This window comes from Vidua macroura, chromosome 14 (genome assembly GCF_024509145.1).
Source record: "Vidua macroura isolate BioBank_ID:100142 chromosome 14, ASM2450914v1, whole genome shotgun sequence".
NCBI classification, from domain to species: domain Eukaryota; kingdom Metazoa; phylum Chordata; class Aves; order Passeriformes; family Viduidae; genus Vidua; species Vidua macroura.
Window position 1 is genome coordinate 12,513,572 of NC_071584.1, and position 20,650 is coordinate 12,534,221.

General features: G+C 40.7%; 1 protein-coding gene across 1 annotated transcript; it reads right to left on the reverse strand.

Moving 5' to 3' along the window:
- Positions 1-5,748: 5,748 nt before the first annotated feature.
- Positions 5,749-20,581, reverse strand: COMMD5 (COMM domain containing 5). Its single transcript, XM_053990024.1, has 7 exons — positions 20,411-20,581; positions 18,233-18,393; positions 17,091-17,119; positions 14,608-14,658; positions 10,528-10,623; positions 8,776-8,851; positions 5,749-6,271 (listed from the first exon to the last, which is right to left on the reverse strand). The coding sequence occupies exons 1-7, from the start codon at positions 20,550-20,552 to the stop codon at positions 6,170-6,172; spliced, it is 657 nt and encodes a 218-aa protein (XP_053845999.1). The 5' UTR covers positions 20,553-20,581; the 3' UTR covers positions 5,749-6,169.
- Between the last annotated feature and the right edge of the window lie 69 nt (positions 20,582-20,650).

Genomic DNA, 20,650 nt, shown 5'->3' on the forward strand with positions numbered 1-20,650 from the left:
TACGTAGTAGTGAAGCTATTTTAATGTCAGGTACTCCTGGTTCTAGAACAACTAAGGAAAACATTGTTGTGTTTATTTAGTTTTGCAGTGTGGCATGTTGCACAGCTCTACCTGTCCGTGCCAGGTTCTAGATGAAAAGCACATATCTTCTGGTGTATCTTCGGTTTATTTAAGAGCAGCTCTGTTGACCGTTTCAATCTGCATGTTCCCACCAATTCTTGTTAGATGAGACAGTTGCACTAGTTGTGTAACTGTCTGTGCTAAATGTAGTCTAGGGAGAAAATCACCTGTGCTACTACAGAAAAGAAGCTGTTCTAAAAGAAGTTGTGTAATGCTTTTTGTTTGCAGCTTTATGCATATTTACAGTTACCAGAAATGTCCACGTTATGTATACATACACTCTAAAAATATGGAGTGCTTTTCACACTGTCTTAAAATCCACTGCAGAATTTGAAAATTCTGATGTTATCCTATTACTGATATAATCAGCCTCCTCACGAAGCTCAAGAGAGGGGATGAAGGAATTAATTTCCATTTTCTTACTTGCAGAAGTGTCTGGACTCCACAGTTTAGACTTAGTGAGCTAAGTAGGTATTAAGGGACAAGCCCTGCCTGTGGAGCTTGAATGGACAGGAGAAAAGATGAAAGAAAGGAGAGGCAACCTGAGTTTTGCAAGACCTTGTTTAGAGAGGATACTTGAGAAAATTCAGATTACCTTAGATTTAAAGAGAAAAATTAATTTAAAGCTGTTTAAAATCTGGATTTTAACTTTTAATGTACACACTAATTCTGTGATGTTTGTGTCCATGTGTAAGGCAGCATTATGCTTATACAGAAAATCAGATATGTACCTGGGAGCAGAAGCCAGCCATCAGCCATCAGACCCTTCAATTGTCTTTTGATTCCTGTGATGTGGAGACATTTTGCATCTGCCAAAAATTTGGTCCTTGTCTCTAGGGTTCTTGAATCTTAAAAAAAAAAAAAAAAAAAAAAAAAAAAAGTTTATCATCTAACTGCTTTTCTCAAGCAAGCCTTTAATTAGAAAATGAATTTAATAAGCACTGGTTTCAGTACTTCTTTCTGCCATAATTTAAATCAGACAATAATCCAAAGTATGGCATAGGCTGCCAGCAAGTAAATGAAAGCAAGGTGGGACAACTGAAGCACTTAAAATTTCAGTTAAGTAGTGCTTCAGAAGAGTTAGAAAGAATGGGCATTTGTGCTCAGGAGTGTGGGGGTTTTCCATCCAGGCTCCAGCTTGCTAACACAGACTTCTTGTTTTCCAAACTTCCATGCAAGAAAATCTCATGCTATTAAGGAACAAAACCCTTAAGAAAAAAGAAGAAAAATGCTTTCTTGTAGCCTTGAGGTCGGCAGTTGTCTCTATTGCAAAACTATAGTCTCAGCAACCCCTCAGTGTGTTATTTTATAACCATTGTCCTGAAAACCACTATGAGTCAAAGCCTATTCAAGCGAGGGAAAGTGACATAACCACTGGTTACCAGTAGCAATGCAGTGACAATCTCTATCAGAGATACGCCACCAGTATTTACATAGTTACATAGCAGACACTTAAAGAGATAACTCTTGGTATAAAGGGAGGGTTTCTAGCAGAACATTAATTCAAGATAGGGAAGGGGAATAGATTTATCAAAGGAAATGCAATCAGCATTTGTGCTCTGCAAGGAACTTCCACAGTTCCTATTGTCAATGTATGAAAGCATCTGCAGAGCTGGCTGGCAGTCTGAGCACTCTGGACTGAAAGGAGTCTCAAAAAGGCACTGGGAAATGCACTTCTGGGAATTCTCTTCTACCACCAGGACATGGCTGAAACATTTCAAGGGAAAAGAGCAGCTGTGCTTCTGAACTACTCCCCGTGGTGGGATCTGTGTGCTTAGGAGGGTTCAGAACACAGACCTGACCTTATGACAGATGGCCCATGGGCAGCAACTCTGTGACCCTCTTTTTCAGGGGAGAAACCAGCTGGCTCTGCCTCTCCTAGTTCCTGGTATGTGTGGTGTTTGGTAAATGTTAGTACTTGGTGGGGTGTGACAGGTACAGAGTGAGCCGTACAGTCACTAACAGCAAAATACTTTAAAGCCAAGATACTAATTGACTGTTCACTAGAAGTCAAACAACTACTAAATATTTGATTCTGGCATCAGGCCTGGCTCTGCAGAGACTTTTTTAGCAAAAACAGCTGTGTGAATTGATCATACATAATCTAGATATGCTGGGGTGTTTTTATATAACACATCCTGAAAGCATAGAGTTTTCATACATTCATGCATATATTCATGGACTTGGAGCAGCAGTAGGTCATGAGGTGTACTTCATTAGAAGGAAAAAAAAAAAAAAAAAAAAAAAAAGCACCCTCCTGCCTACCTGCATTGTTCATGAGATCAAGAATGGATTTATCCTTTACTTAACAGAAAAAGTTAAAGTGAGGAGGTGACTCACTCTGCAAAAACACATCTCCCATGTATGATTTTTCTGCAAAGGGAGGTCTAATTTCTTCCTTTTAATGACAATGAGCACAGTACCGATCTTCTTCCAGCAGTTAATGGCTGGCATAACAGGCAGCATGAGAGCATGACTACATTCTTCAGCCTTCTTCTGAATCCATAAACTGCATCAGGCTTTGAGTCCACAAAAGCCACCAATAAACCTCTCTCCCCTCTCAAACACAACTAACCCAAGTGTGACATTCCAAACCACCAGTCACACTGACTGAGCTTCTTCTCTAGAGGAAGAAGGGATGTGACAAATACAGCCACAGATGGCTTTTTATTTCCATGTGCTCTGCACGTGCTGTAATAGTCCATAGCAAGAACAGATTTTGACTGATGGCCCGTGCAGTTGAGGCAATTTCAAAAAAAGCACCAAGCAGGAAGCCTGACCATTATGTCAGGAAGCTGCACTAACATATGCATAGGGAACAGGAGGAGAACATATGTGTGCTCTTCTGTGTTATTTTGCCACTGAACCTCTGAATGACTTTTGGCAACTATCTTTACCTCTTATTTTGCATTCTGCCTATGGTGACTACTCCTTCATGTACTGGGCATCCTTGCTATCATACACACATGATTTACATTGAGAAACTATCAAGTCCAGGTTTTACTTTAAATCTGTTTAAAATTAATTAATCTTGAAAGAAAAGGCATAATGTTCTGTCCTCTATAAAGGAAATTAAAGAAAAGGTGTAATAGAGAAGTTTATATTCATATGCCATATTTAGAAAATCACTACAATTAAGACACAAATACATCCAGTTTAAATAAATGCAAGGCACCAATAGAGAGAGCAGTGCTTTCACAGGGTATTGTTTCTCAAGAAAAAATACCAACAGAGCCTGCAAAAGGTTCTTGTTACCTACTGGTCCATGAACTGTGTAATAAGAAAAAACCCCAGTGCCCTTCCCACACAAACCCCTGCCTGCCTAATTGATGACTGACTGGTGATCAGCTTGACAAGACCTCAGGACCGACAAAGCAAGCATCCCACTCAGGCTGTATCTCTCACTGTGTGATACTGAAAGGGGATTCACAATGTGTCCTTGAAGCGTAACCAAACCTAGAGTGACTTGGATAAAATAATTTCTGTTCAGACATTCCAGATTCTTAGAAGGTTACTTTTGTTCTACATTGGAATGAAAGGGCTACAGCCAGAAATTCATTGAAATCCAAATTCCAGGGTATTTCAGTTGGGAAGAAAGAAGATATTTCAGCATTGAACAAATATTTAACAAGTAATTCATTATGAATTCTGAAAAACCTAACAATATTTTGAAGACTCTCATTTTAGCAAAACTGAGGAACTATCTGCTATGCACTCCCACTAGCCATTTTGGTGACAACTTCTGCTTTATTAATCTCTCAGGAGGAAAGGCCTAATTAATTCTTAAGTACAGAGGAGTGAACACCCCAAGTTTTCAAGCACCCATCAGCATACATGGTAACCCTTCAATTACAGTAAACTGCTGCTTAATGTGTAGCAAGACAAATTCAAGACTAAGTGATCCAGAGAACATGACAAATCCAGTCAATAAGTCTTTCCAGTTCTGGAGAACATGAGCAATTGTTGTTACAGAACCACCAAATGAATATATTCTGTCTAGAAGGTATTCATGGATTCCTCTGCTCTGACCAGTAAGAAATGAGCTTGCAAATGCCTTGAGCAGCAGGTCATTTTACCTCCGTGCAGCAGAATTCCCTTTGTCTGAAATGACTTCACTTAGGCTCAGCTGAGAGACATTTTCAGTTTGAAACAATGTAAACCTAAGCAGCCAGAAGGGAAATGTTGTAACAAGGAACACAAGGGTGCGTGTTTTGTTTCACAGCCTGTGGTATGGTACAAGGAAGACGAGAAGCTCCATAGTGGAGTTAATGCAGTCTACAGTCCACTTGGAAGTTAAAAGACTAAGATGCAGTATGGATCAAAGCTGGGAGTTATTGATGAGTCCACTACAAAGCAAACGGAACAGGAAGCTTCTGAACAAATTGAAATCCTGCTGATGGTTTATTTGAAACTACAGGACACATTCTTGCACTGGTTTTAAAAGCTTTCTGGACCACAGCTATTCAGCTATCTTTAGATTGGTATGGACTGCTGTCAAAGAAGTCTCCTCTGTAGAAGTATGACAAATAAGTCTTACTATGCTTGTTGTGATTTTTTAAATCCAAAAGGCAAATCATCCTTTCCTACACAAACATCTGTGGGAGTGTAAAAGGCCTCCTTAACCCACAATTTCAATTTCAGTAGTTTTCTGCAGGGAGTGAGGAAGATAAAGAGAAATTCTACAACGATAAAACATGAAAGAGACAAATATGGGTAGTATTACTGTGATAGAAACCCTACAATTAGTTGGAACAAGCCATGCTTAACAATAACAGTGGCATGTGCTTTCTGAAGTACCTCTGACTTCTGACAAACTGAGTTCTAGAGCCACAGCCTGCTGTCTTTGGGCAATTGCTCACAGCCTCCCTGCCTTTGCTGCTGGGGAAAATTCATTCAGGCAAGGAGTGAGGAACGAATCCGTTTTTTGGCAAAGCTCTTAGGGACATACATGTGGTCCCACAGCATTTAGATGAGACTTGAAACATGTTTCACATTAAGGGAGTCCTTCCAAGGTAAACTCATGGACCAAAGGAGTAACTTAGAACAGCCTATTCCAGTACAAAGGGAGGGACCTACAATGACTGTCCTGTCCAACTGCCTGAGCAACTCAGGACACTTCAGCCTGTGCTTAACTGCTTTCTCAGCCTGGGGCCTTGGATATCCTACCTGTGACTTCCATCCCAGTTGTAGGCAGCCCCTTCACCCTGGGGTCTGGCCTGCATGACTGCTGAGCTGTAGTGGGTTACAAGATCACTGCTTCTTGCTGCTCACCACCACTGCAGGGCCAGAGGTTTCTGCCTAGTCATGTCAGCTGATTTCATGGGATCAAACACACAGGCAACACATGAAACGAGAGGCTGGCATTTCCAGTTACAAAATTAGGAGATTACGGCTATTTAGCCCATTCTGATCAACCAGATAAAGAAATAGATTTCACCTTTCCACTGCTGTAATTCCATGGAATTAGTCCTGGAAGCCCAGATGATACTTCTTTCTTGATCCACAGACTTCCAATTTTCTTCCAAATTAGCCTTTAACTATCCATAGCTAAAGTGTAGTCAGTAAGAAATGAGGTAACAACATTTATGCAAAACTCAAGATCACATTTGTCTTTCTAGAAGGCAGGAGTGGGTTTGTTATTTTATTTTTTATTTGAAATATTGCAGAGCTTTCTTATGATACATACACATTGATAGGGCTTCCGGTAGCACACTTTCAAAAAAAAAATTAGAATTATGAATCATAATCAGAAATAAATGACTCTTACATCTATTAAGACAGTTATTTAAAAAAATGTTTTGATGAATCATGCAAAAATGTTCACAAACAGCATTATACTTTTTCATAGATGAATGTTTTGTTTTTCCTAAGTCTTACAAAAAGAACTTGTGCTTTTAATACTTGAATTGGAAAAAAAATATTTACAGCAGACATCATAAATGCCATATTGAAGTTTATAGAGGCAAAGTGGTGATGGTCCCCTGTTTTGCATTCACCAAACATGCTGGGGGTTTCAGATCACTTCCATAAACTCCCAATTTAAAAGTGTTCAGTCTTGGATCTTCAGTATGCTTCTCTTCTCCAAATCATTCATTTCCTTCAGTATAAGGGCAACATTGTATCTCAGTTCTTGAAACTTTGCAACTGGCACCTGAAACAGAATGCTCAGGTTAGAAAACACAAGACATCCCAGGAACTGGACTAGGGCATATCTATGGATATGGAACATTCTGCAGTGTAAGGCAAATCTCTCTTAAAATACTTAATTTTTGCAGACTTAAGACAAAGGTTAATAAAATTCAGGTAATTCATCTAAATCCACATGAAAAAGGAGAGTGGGAAAAAAACCAGAAATAACACCTAGATTGTACATTTTCTGTACTGCCTGATGAGAGAAAGGAAATACCCAAGGATGTAAACTGAGAGCTGCTTGGGTGATATAAAAGTCATGGACTGGAAGGAAAGGCATCTGGAAGGTCGTGGAGACTACAGAATTCTCAAGCAACAAATTCAAGATATTCTGCTTGTCCAAACTTGCAAAAGAAAGAATTGAGACTCGAGGCAAGACACTTGGCAGCAACCTCAAGAGCAAATGGCACTTCCACTACATGTGGAAGGCAAAAGACTTAGGGTTAAACATACAAAGCATTTTCAGCCGTGCAGGAGACTCATGGGCTCTCCTTTACCATTTCAAGCCTGAGAAGCCCAGTGAATGGAAATCTTGTCTGTGAAGACAGAGACCCCCAGCCGAGTGCAGGCACATACTGGTGACACAGACTGGCGACACAGTGCACAAACACATGCTCACACAAGTGTCCAGTGCAGTCTGGCTGGTCCCACACAGTCTGCACAGCACTGCCTAATTTACTCCTTTGACTGCACTGAAGACTGCAGCTCTTTTGGCAGAGACCCTTGTCATCCTTCTGCCCACTCTAGCACAGATACCAATTATATGAGAGGAATCCAACACCTGATTTGCATTTTCCACATACATCAGAAATGCATAAAAAGGCACCACGTCCTTTTCACTTTTGACATATATACAAGACGACTTAAAATGCTACAATTCCCACTGCTTTAAAAAAAACAAACTTCTGACTGAAGTCACACTGTGATTAAAATACCAAATGGAGACCAAAGAGTATAACTTCTCCCTGTGCTATACACATTTCAAAACTGTTTACAACAGAATTATTCTCTGGACTTACCACCTTACATAAGCCCTGTTAGTTAGCAGGACATTCTGAATGTGTTCAAATAAAGGAAAACTGAAGATCTGAGGACTATATTTACTTGCATATGGTACCTCGAACCAAAACACAAGTTTATTCCAAAGAGCTGTGGGAAGACAACTCATCAGATCTAGAAATCCTGTCTGAAGTCACACCCTTGGCATTCAGATCCAAGCAGCACCAACAGCAAAGAGCTAATTCTAAGAAAAGCACACTGTTTGTTATCAGATATCTGCACTCCTGCATGTGCTGGACAAACACATCTTCACTGTAGAATAACAAAAGGTCTTCCACAGACTCACATTGAGAAAAAAAAAAAAACAAAAAACAAACCCTAAAATCAAACGAAAACAGCCAGAAACAATGGCACCAAGATCAACACTGGACATGATATATCAGGAAATAAAGTGGGAATAGAGTATAAACTAGATTTTATTCTCACAAGTGAAACTTATCCTTTTGTAAAGGGTTAACCCAAAGTCCATGGCATCATTTAAGTTCCATGGAAGTCCTCAAATACAGTGTATGGGATGCTCTGAGCTGGACTGTCCAGAGGGGTAAATTTGATCTCCTGTGAAGTGACACCCTCAACAGTTTGCAATGTAGCACAGAATTTATGCCCTTCTCAACAGATGCTTTCTTACAAAACAATTTAACAGTAAAATCAGTCCACCTTGTTCAACCCACAGGGCTTTGGTGCTTCTTCCAGACTACTACTAATGAGAGAACTGACGCCAAAATCTGTACAGAGTTCAAATGTAACAATGCCTGCTGTGCATTGAATTCCTGTACGCAACACCACGCTATTTATAGCACAAATAACATTCCTTTTCAAAGGTTAAAATTATGGAAGAGTTTATGCCATCTTCTGGCAAGCCTTTAGGTACAGTGTCATAAATACTGCCACTGACTAATCCTGTAACAAGCAAAGAGGCTTTTTTTACTTTCTAGCAGCCAGAACAGTTCTGAAGAAAAAGAATAAAACTACCTCTGCCACAGAGAAGAATGTTACCATTCTCTGCCAAATGCAGAAGGTTTAGAAATGCATCATACATTATATAAACTACCCCAGCAATATTCCTGCCCTCAAGAGCCACCATCAGGTCTGAAGGCTACAGTTCATAACAACCCTGTAACTTTTAATCAAACCAGATACTATGTAACAGTGTTTTCCAGTAATTAATATTCTTCTAATAAATTGCAGTTCAGCAGAACATGTGTAGGAACAAGGTATGAAATAATTTTGATTGGTATTTCATTAAATATTTTATGTGGCTACACTGAACATGAAGGATTCCAAAGAAGACCAACCAATGGTAATATATCACATTTACAAAAGCATTAGTATTTTAAGTCATAATTCACCTTTCTAAATAAAACTAGAAGTAGTTTCCTTACTATTTATTATGGCAATCAGACTTACTTCAAAGCGATGAGCTGTCCCATCTGAAAGCTTCATCATCATCAGAATGGATGGCTGGAGTGCACGGGCCAGTGAACTGAAATTATTTACATCATTAGTATTACAGCAGTAGAGATCAGCAGCGTGATGAGTACAGCATTGCACATCAACAATTTTAGATGTTCATGTAGGCTTTACACAGAACATGAGTAATTTCAGTTACAGAGTCTGGCTGGAAACTCATGAACACAACAGCTCTGTCCAATTTACCTCAGTACTGAGACTTATCATTTTGTTAATAGTTTAGTAACTGCAAGTTTAGGAGCATTTTAATTTTTGCATAATTGGTTTAGTGGAACTATGATAGGGATAAGAGCTGACCAAGTACTGCTAATAATAATGCACAGTTTTCTTACGCAGTTTACCATGTTGCATTAATCATTTCCGTCCCTTCATACGTTCAACTGCCACCTCATTTGGGGAATCAACCTCTTCCAGGCTTCATCCTAAATTTGTGTGTTATTTTATTTGATGACCCAAAGAAGGGAAGTGAGTCATTCTTGTGCAGCTTCCATCAACTGACATTGCCAAAACTTGCTCAGGTACAGACAGGCACTACAGCCCAAAGCTGCCGTACCTCCCTGCAGAGGCTGTTGCTGGATGATAAACAAGAAATCCCAGGGGGAAGATTAACTGAAAACAAAATTAAAAGGAAGGAAAACAAAAACTGGTAATGTATTGCTCCTGTGTTGTTTGGAAAACAAATCATAGGCACAAGCACTGTGTCTGAGGATGTTTACCTGGACATTTTGCTCTCTTATCAGTATAGGTTCTTCTTCTAGAGAGAGATACCTGTGTGGTGCTTACAGCACTGCTCATCAGAAAGTCACCTGAACTAGTAGCTTGTGGCCATTCCAATTTTCTCTTAGGAGCCTTTTTTCTTGATTTCAGGAAGACAATCCCTGATCAGCCACGGGCCTCTCCGGCAGCAGAGACAGCACTCTCTCCCACATGCAGGTATTCACACACGCAACATGGAGTCACTCATGCTAACAATTTACACTACTAACAAAGACTGGATCATCTAATTTCTTTCAGCTTGGTCTGTCTTGGTTAGAACTAGACAGAGACCAAACAACACAGACAACAGATTTCTGTTTCCTTCTGGGTCTAGCCAAAGAGCCATCCCCCACATGCCTCTGTTGTGGCAGATGGGAAGAAGCTGTTCACTGCAGGCACAGGCAGGATGATCCCAAAGGCTTTTACTCCTGCTGTGAAAGAAACTAGGAGGTAGTTCAGTGACCACTTACATAACTATGGCAGTGTAAAGGTGCTGTCCTGAAACTTCTCTTTGTAGAAGCAGAGTACAAGAGATGGAAATTCATTTAATATGTGCAAAAAATGGTGGTCTGTGTGAGAAGTTGAATAGATGAATACCCTCCCATGTTCCAGTAAAATTAAGAGCTTACCTAGCTGCTTGAGGCTCAATCTGACTAATTTATGCCATCATCACCAGGACCGGTGGATTTGTATCAGCTCTGTTAAGTTTTAAAATAAGAGACTCAAACTTTGAGTGAAATGTTACCAGCAGTAAAGTGTGTACACACTGACTTCTACACTGTTCAGAAAATTCCACCTGTATCTTACTGTTTAATGCTACCTGCCAATCCCTACTGGCAAGGCACATTTTGTCCACATTAAAATGTTTAAGCAGCACAAGAAATCAGTTTAATCTTAGGTAATTCCAGGGATATGCATGATTCTCTTTTATACCTTGTGGATATAGCTACATCCACTCTCCACTTGAAGTCCTGGATACTTGGTAGCCGACTTCTTTGTATCAGAGCTGTGCCTTCGGAAGTGGGACGCCTGGAGAGAGAATCAGAAATAAGAGACTGCAATGTAAATCCATACAAGAAACAATCGAAAGAGAAAACAGGATTCCTCAGTACAAACCTGTCCAGAATTTGTTCCTCTCCTACATCTATCCTCACTTAAAGAGATCTAAATAAGCAGAGTTTTTGTGGATTTAAGGCAGTTGTGCTCAGATTATCCCTTTTTTTTATGCTTAACTATGGTCCATGTTGAAAAAGAGACCAAGTGACTGTATAATTCTAGTAAACTGATGCCACTATAAAGTTTAGTAAGAGTCATTGTGGTGGCTGGCATACCTATTATTTCAATTGTATGCACTGTGAGGCATAGAAAGGGACCTGCAAACATATCCTTACCTTCATGCAAATCCAACAGGAACAAGCAAGCAGAGACAGGACAGATGACTTAGGCAAAACAGTTGCATAAGTCACTGTTCTTCTTCAGCAAAAATAATCTAGTATTATATTTTAAAACACTGCTGCTTGCCAATATTAGTCTACTGAGTGTATTTGGAAGCATACTTAAAAAACCCCACAGTGGTTCTTGTTGATCCAACATAATTTACAAATTTTAAGTTTCTTACATAATGTTCACTGCCAACCTCAGCTCAGCCTTCAAGATTTTTGCCTAGTCTAATGTGTAAGAAGCCAAGCATTTAATTTGTTACTCATATTGCAGGAAGAATCAGGCTGATCAAGCCCTAGTTTATTTCTGTGTAGAAATACAGTTAATAGCAATTAAACTTCAGACGGTTGAAAATTTTCAAAATTTTAACAGCATCCTAAGTTCTGGATAACTAAATGGCAAATCTGATACAAATACATAATAACCATTCATTCTTAGATATATATGCAGAAATAATTTCAGAATGAGATCACTGTATTGGTCTATTCAGGAGGTGGACTTCTGGACTTTGTGTTACTTTTTTTTTCCTCTAAGCATTCCATGTCCCTGGAATTTATTTACGGTACATTTCAAGGCTACTCCAGTACTTCACTAAGGGCAGGATAAGAAACATTACATCCTTTATCCATGGTGCTAGACATAATCTAATTACAGACTTTGCATCAGAAAGGAATCCTCTCTGAACAAATCAAGCACTGTAGGAATGGCAGTCTCACATCACTACTGAGATTCTTGTGTGCAAGTTAGCTGGGCCTTTAGAAACTGCCCAGAAAGATTAATGATCTGATAAGGTACACAGGACTCACAGGCTGAGATCCTCCAAGTGTCCTGCCTTTAGCAAAAGTGATATAAGAAAGAATTTATCTCTTTGGTGAGAGGAGGTTGGGTGGTGTCAGAAATGAGACACATTCCTAAGAGCATGGTAAAGGAATGAGCAAAAAAAGTAGATCAGCTGGTTCTTACTCATTGCCAACTCCTGGATAGGAAGTAGGTCACCACAGCTGGGTGCAGCCATGAGGAGCTGGAGTCTAGAACAGTCATTAGCAGGATTAAACAGTAAGAACAGGCCTTTCCCTCAGTGAAGAGCTGCTGCCAGAGTATTGCTTAAGTTGGAGACTCCCTAAAAATAGCCACACTGCTACCATTTCCTTAAGACACTAACTCCCATCAATGGAAGTCAGTCCATTCGTGCAGCACCAGCATTCTGGGGGAAGAGAGGAGTTTTAAAAACAGAAAGACACTCTACTTAGCAGTGGTGGGAAAGATCAGAAATGGTGACCTCCCAAACAGAGAGGAAGCTTTGAGTACTGTTGAGAGATGGCATTTCTGTGGTCAAACATGAAGCTTTATTTCTGGTCAAGACTGCACTTCTGTACCATTCTCCCAGGAAGAGTCACAGCTTCTATAGCTTAGTTTAAGCTTCTGTCAGGACCTTCCCAGCTTGGACAAGACCACAAGGGGAACTGGAAGAATCCTGCAAAGATGACAGAATGTGCATAGTGGCCAACATGCATACAGAAATTACACAGGCTGCTAATCAAGCCATTGATTTCTGAGAGGAATAGCAAAATGGAGCAGAAAAGACTCAATGAATCTTACATCCAAAACCTATATTTTGTAAACACTCTGTGCCAGCAGCTGCAATATACTGTCAGCACATTGTGCAGAAGGCAGAAGTCAGAACAAGCAAAAGACCATGGATCAGGTAGAGACCATCCTAGAGACCATACAAGCTATGATGGAAAGGATGATACACCTGGTGACAAGAACATCACCTGCTAAAGGATGCAACTCGAAAATGAAAGATTAGAGAATTTGGAGCAGCAGTTGATCTACGAGTATCAAAACCAAAGACAAGTTCTGGATGGTTCCCTATGCACATAACAAGACATACCTAGTAGGCCACTGAATTGGAAGACTGAACAAACTTGTACGTGTGAAATGCTGACAAATAGCACACAGAATGCACTCTCCTGGCAGAAACTAAAGCTACACCATTAGAAAAAAACCCCAGTGCATTTATTGTAAACATTCAGAGAGGGTGAAGTTAGTGTTGTCCTTTCCCTTAAACGACAGTTTTAATTTCATGTAGTTATTTGATGTGGCAAGTTTTTCTTTCAGTCTACATAGCTGGATGGAACTGTGGGGACACAAATACAAATGCCAAATACTTCAGAGCTGTTGTTTAGTGAAAAGAACTCCAAAAACAAGATAAGATGCCAGGAAAAGTATTAAAAAATGGATTTCTCTGGGTTATCTAGCTCATACTGAATTACTGAATTTTTGATCACATGCTAATGCACCTCTTACCATCACAAACATATATATTTACAACTCAATAAGCATATGTATGATTCAGTGTTACATTTAAGATTGTAGAAGCAGATCTGTCTAAAAATCAAACCTGAGGTGTTCTTCTCTGGTCTCAAAACACAGAGCAAGATTACACTGGATAATCACAGCTTTCAAAATGAGAAAAAGCTAAATTTTCCAGCATCGTGATTTCACAGTAGAAAACAGACAATCATGCATGCTTCAAATTACATCTAAATTTATCCTCCTTCCCTACTGCAAGCAATATTTCCACTTCACAACCGTGAATTTTGCATTCTTAACACCTATAATTCAAACAGAAGAGCAAAGAAAAGATGAGATGACTGAATTTATTTTTACTCCGAGAACCTTTATCTGTAAGCCAAGATCTTAATCAAAGAAATGAAAAATATTTTTAGCTTTGGTAGCAGTACTCAGACCCTTGAGGGTAACTGAAAAACCACAACTATGATTATTGGGATTCCATGCAGAGAACCTGGAGCAGCATTGGGTTAGTGATGTCACGTGCTAAATGATCTCAAGTTTCAAGAAGGAAAGTTGGCCCACAATGATCATCAGAGCCCAAGTCCTTGCCCTGAACAAGTTTGCATATTCAAAATGTTCAAGATTTTGGATTTCTAGATGTAGAATAGGCTAAATGTGGTTGAGCAGAGAAACTTCTAGAAAAAGGGAATCCCAAGAATGGACAAAAGAGACAGGCTGTTCAAAAAGCTCCCAATTTAGAACTTCCTCTAGCGTTACTGAGGAATGTTGCTTAAAAAGTGAATTACAGCAGGCAGAGCACTTGATATCTCATATGTGTTGTCATCAAGTCACTCAGTGTGAATTCCCAACTGATCTGTACATTAAGACTTGAGAAATACTATCTGAGAAAACTGCCATGAACCAGAGCATGTAGAGGGCTAATGTAGCCTGCCTCCTCTGCTATAACTTGCAATGATAATGATGGCAAAAATAAGTAATTCTGCACTGCATTTTTCATCTGTAGGTATTGATCAACCTCACAGTCAATAGAACATTATAAAAACTGATGAACACAGAAAAACTGAAAATTGGCAAGAAAGCTACTTAATGCCTGTATTGCCATGCATGATAGACATCATACTGTGCTGAAGCAAACTAATGGGACAAGTCTGGTTCTCATTAATTTGGAAAACATTGCTGTTCCTTCAATACACCAAGGATTTGTGTCAGCAGAACTCTGTGCAGCCCTGCTGTCTGCACAATGAAGACACTAACCTGTTACCAAAGACTACACTGGAAAAGTCCACAATGTAATCTTCTGGTATTCTGAAAGAGAAGAGCAAGACAAAACAGTTAGGGATTTTTTGTAACCAGTTATATGGCCTTACCTGAAAAAAACCCTAAATCTATTACAGAACACAATGATGTGTCAACATTTTCCATCTTCCATTGCTTAAAATTGCCAGCTCTTATGTAAGCACTTCAGTATTGATTCAGTCAGGACTCTCAAAAGCACAGCCCATGTCTATATATCAAGAGCTCTAAGAACTGTGCTACATCTTCCCATCATACCTTTTATGGCAACAGTGTATTTCAAAAGAACCCAGTATTTGCTTAACTTCTCTCAGTAAAGTCAAGAAAAATTTTACTGATGGCTCTGACAAGTGCAGAAGGCAGGCCAGTAATGCATGCTTTCAAAACTCCCAAACTTACACGTTTCATTTCACTTTCACCTCAAGTGTAATGAAGACAGAAGGAATTGCCCCCTCAACATTCCAACAGAGGCCCTCGTAGCCAAGGCTACCTACAAAAGGAGCATACATGGGGACTGGTTGAAGAGACTAACACACTCCAACTACCCTACACCTCTCCACTCCTTCACCATTCCTCCGACACTGCTGCTGCTTTACAAACAAGCTACTGTTGATTTGCAGTTCAATAAATCAGGCTGTGAATTGCAAAGATCACAGAGCAAACACTATCCATTCAGCTGCCTTTGCCACAGGGACAGTAACCTCCTACAGAGAGGCAAGCTGGACAGGTGGGAGAAGTCAGTACTGCTGCTGCCACAATTAAATCCAGCACTCACCATGAATCAGTGCCCAGAGACATTACTCACCAGTGGCTTGAGACACACAGCAGTGTATCAAAGAAAAATCAAAGCAAACAAGGAAGCTGTATGTCCTAAAGAGCTTACAGTGTCTAATGACCAGAGAAAAAACAACTCATCAACTCACACAGTGGGATGATGAAACAGCAGTTACTACAGCTCAAATTCAGAAAGGAAGAAGTGGGGTTAAATCACATTTTAAAATAGTGCTTGGATAAAAAGAAATTCATTTTAGCAAACATTAGAACAGTGCTTTTTTGGCTGCAAGAGTCTGTCTTCCAGAAGAGACAAGACAATTTCTGCAAACATTACTTATACTTTTGTGCAAATGCATCATTTAGCCCATCCTGACATTGACTGGATATCCTGACTATGTAGTGGAATAGCTGGAGACAGGGGGCTGTAATATGATTATGATGATACCTACCACAACACTTGATTGACTCAAGAGCATTACTAAAACAGAAGCATTAACACTACCTTTGAGTTTGCATTATTTTTGCTGTGCAGTCAATGATCTTGCTGAAAATTCTGTTCCTGGCTCAAGCAGCATACATGAGGCCAGTCACACACAACACAGATAAGACAGAACATGGCACAGTTCAGCCTGAACTACAGATAGCAATTACTTGTCACTGGAACATTCTGAGGAAGGGACTCAAAGGGCACGAAGTGTGTGAAGATGTCTCAATCCCATGTTATTTACCTGAGTCATAAAGTTATTAAATAATCTGTGAGGGGAAGGGAATAAAAGCACCCACAATGTAGTGTGAATTTATTCCCACTGGCTCAGCCACTCAGGCTAAGAAATAAGTTGCTCATAAAGTAAATCATGCTTATGATTTAAATACTTATGAGGAGAAAGCAATTGTACAGGTTGATGGACAAATAAGGATGAAAAAAGACAGAATTAGAAACATCTATTTCTCCTCAGTAGCAATCAGAATGTTAAAGAAATGTGTGAAAATAGTGTTTTAAAATAAAAAAAAAACCTTGGTGCAGAGGTTTCACTACAGAAGAAAACATCAGCTGCTGTTATTCTCTCATTGCTACTGAATATAGAAATAAGGGAAAACCTATAAATACTACTAGCATCTGATCTCTAGCTTTTAGGGTATGATCCCTTCAGATATACTCCTGGAAGACTGATACAGATTTTGTCAAAGGCTGTAACAAAGGTCATGATTTCTTGGGTGATGGGCACAAGAAATCATAGCTGAACATGGTGGTAGGGTTTCATGAATGTTATATCATTGACCTTTCAAAGAAGGAAAGAAGTAGGGCAGTTCTTAGCTTCTGAAATGCTACCACTGTCTTAACAAACACTTAAAAAAATATTGCAGGGCAAGGTGGGGATGGCAGACAGAAGGTCACTCATATTTGCATAACCTACATTACAGAATAAATCAGACCATTCTCCCCAGCAGATGAAATAAAACTGCTCATGCTCAGTGCTAAATCAAGCCTTACACAACATCTGCTTTTTTTTCCTGTAGCTTTACATTATGTTTGGCAACAGATGAATTAAGAGGTATTTACAGGTAATTTTTATACCAACTTTTTTGTATAAAAAAGTTAATTTGGGGAAGCAGTAACATAAAAGCCATGAAAAAACAAACATTAAATGAACTGGTGTAAACAGGCATACCTGAGCTCCTTCAGGTCTTCTTTAAAAACCTGAAAAGACAAGGAAGATGAAATTTTACATGACACAGCCTTAGATGATAATTTCTTACCTACTGACACAATAGTGGTTACTTATTTGGTATCTCTCCCCAAAAATTTTAGACTTGAGTGCCAGTAGTTTTGAAATGACTGGCAATATTTTGAAAAGAATTTTCAGAAGTGTTCAATCAAGTTGTGATTTAAAGACCTAAATATCTTGGAAGCCTTTATTTTTCAAAACAATATCTCTGCCACTTCTTTTATGTAGCTATTCAGAAACATTTTTCTTTTAGAGTAACTATATGCCCTTATTCTCAAATACATTTTACAGTAACTTGTTTAAACTATGACAAGAAAAAGGAAATGGCAGAAGATAAGGTCTGAATATTAAAAGCATACTTCTACTACATCTCCTGCAATATGGGAGCTTTCCCAGTATGCCTGGGTAAATATGAAGCGGTATCTTAAACAAGAGGTACTGGAAACCCTGAAGTGGTTCACTCACATAGAAATGAGAAAAGAAAATTGTAAGGTAAAGAAACATGAAAAATTAAGAAAATAGGTAAAATAAAAAAAATAAGGGACAGGGGTGTGTACATATTCACACCAAACATCCACAGCATAAGTGGAAATTGCACTTTCTTCCAAATGCCACTATATTGTTCTGGCCTTAATACCTTCCTTCCTCTATGGAAGAAATGTGAACAAAGGAGGCAAACAAATATGAGAAATTAAAAGCATGGACAAAAATGAGTGGTATGTGTGAACACCCAATTAGAGTAAGAGAGAGTGTTGATGCCTATGAAATAACATTTTGCTATCATTTCTTTAGGGGTTTTAATTTATGAGTGAAAACAAACATGCACCGTAAACAAGATGCTGAAGCAGAAGTAGATACAGGAATATTTTTCCTAAAGCTTAAATATTTTTTCAAAAAGCTCACTCTAAATCTACCCAACAAGTGAAATAATAAGTTCCATATTTTTAACAATTTCTTCCAACAATCTTAACTTGGAGAATAATTCTTATGTGCAGCTTCCCACCCACACAAATGAGATTTAGACGCTGACTTGAGTCTGATGCAGCTTTTACCTTATCAAGGTTCCAAGTACTCCCAGAACTTACTTCTTGTTTGAAAGTTGATAAGGGGAGTCTCAATGCTTCTCGGAGGAGGGTGTACATGCCAGAAATGAGGAAAGCAAGTTGCTCTTCTGAGAGATTAGCACTTTCTGCAATCAGCCTGACAGATTCCTTGCAGTCTTTTCCTTCCAATGCATTAACAGTGACTGTGAATAAGAAAGCAAAACAAGATCCTTAATTTACTCAAATGTGTAGCTTTTGACTTTGATGGTCAAGGGACCACAGGGAGAAGCCTCATAGACAAAAATGAAATCAGTCATTGAGACAGTGTAGCAGAGCCTGCAATAACACTGGCTGGATAACCTTCAGATACTGTTACATGCAGTTTTTACACAATGAACTGACCGGGTACATGAAACTGCACCTCACTTTTTACATTAGTCTTTAGCAATAGAGTAACAGCAACAGCCTCGAGAAATGAACCTGGTGCAAGCACAAGAGCAATGTAGATAAACAGTGTTGAAATCCATCACATCTTCAAAGATTACAAAACCTTCAGAGGAAAAACTGCAGCCCTGCAAACTGTGAGTCACAGGCCAGCAAGAGCAGACAGTGATGGGAGATTTGTGCCAGCTCTGCATAACTGGAGGGAGGCTGTGCCCACCCACTGCAGGGGGACTGCCCTGGCTCCAGGCAGTTGGTTTTGAAGGACTGTCTGCCCCTGCTGTGGTAGGAAGCACTTACTGCACACCTGAAAGCAGGTGATAACTTACATCAAAATTAAACCCATACAGTCAGGCTTCCTGGCACTGAAAAGGCTTTTCAGTCTCTATGTCCCTGCACTAGACAGCAAATATAGTTCAACATGTGTACTTACCTCTGTCCCAAATTACTCTGCCTATACACAGCTTTATTATTTCAAGTATTACAAGGAACCCCTAAATACATTGCTCGTTTCTGCTACTGTGCAGCGACACTTTTAGAGACAAACCAGCTATCAGATGTTTTGAGTCCTTCAAATCAAAAAGGAAATCCCTGACAAGATGCTAGCTGAGAGAACATGCCAGGGTCACACCATGCTGGGCAGCAGCTACCCTCCAGCAAGCTGTGTTTTTGCTCCACTAATCAACTCTTCCATTATTCCATGATTGTTTAACATACCCTAATTTAGTCCACTGTGCAACTCTTGACTTTGATGGTCAAAGGTGCCTTGAGAAAATTCTCACTACAGGGAGAAGCCTCACAGACAAAAATGAAATCTATCATTGCCAATCTTACAGCCTCAACCTCAATAGGACACCTGCACCTTGGGTTGCTGTATTGTCTCCTGCATGTTCTGTAGGTGCCCACGGGGTCTCTGACTGCCACACACAACCTGACAATGACTGGGCTGCTGGCTCTGGGACACAGGGATGAGAGAGGAATGACTTTAACAGCACTCAGCTGACATTGGGAGCCATCCACAGCTGCAGAACTCTGTTCCTCATTATCACAGATTTTACAGAATTGTAGAATACAATGAATCAAGCCCCTCATTTTATTTAAAGCTCAGCTCTAGCTTCCTTTTGGGAAAAGCAACAGGAAGTGCTCCAGGAAGCTGCAGCCTTGCAGCTGCAGCCCTCCAGCCGTCACAGAATCACAGAATGTTCTGAGTTGTAATGGACCCAGAAGGATCATTGAGTCCAACTCAGCCCTGCACAGGATACCCAAGAATCCCACCATGTGCCTGGGAGAATTGTCCCAACACCCCTTGCAGTCTGTCAGGCTGGTCCTGCGACCGCTTTCCTGGGGAGCCTGTTCCAGTGCCCAGCACCTGCTAGGGAAAGAATCTTTTCCTCGTAGCTAACCTGAAGTGCCCTGACACAGCATTATGCTGTGTCCTGTCACTGGTCACCAGAGAGGCCATCAGTGTCTGTCTCTCCGCAGCCTCTCGTGAGGAAGTTTTGCCAGCTTTGAGGTCTCCCTTCAGTCCCCTCCAGGCCGAACAGACCAAGTGACCTCAGTCCCCATGGCTTCCCCCCTATGGCCTTCCACCATACTCTTGGGTCTCCTTTGGAAGCCCTCTAATAGCTGTCCGTGCCTTCCCGAGAGGATCCACGGCTTCCTCGGGGAACGCGGCTCCTGCCCATGGGCTCTGCCCGGGAACCCTCCGCCTCCCTGTGTGGGGGCAGCGCGGCCCTTCCGCGCCGGGGCGGCGCCCCGCGGGCCCCGCACGGGCCCTACCTTTGAGGAGCCGCCGGAAGATCTCCTTGCCCACGTCCTGCACGCCCCTGGCCATGGCCTCCACCTCGGGCGGGACCCGCGGGCCCAGGAACCCGCGGCCGCCGCCGCCCTCGCCGAGCCCCTGAGCCGCGCCGGCCGCCATGGCCGCGCCGCACGCCCTCCCCGCGGCAGGGGGCGCTGTGGGGGCGCGGCGCCGGAAGGAGCCGCCGCGACAGCGCGGCGCGTCCCGGGACCGGCCGC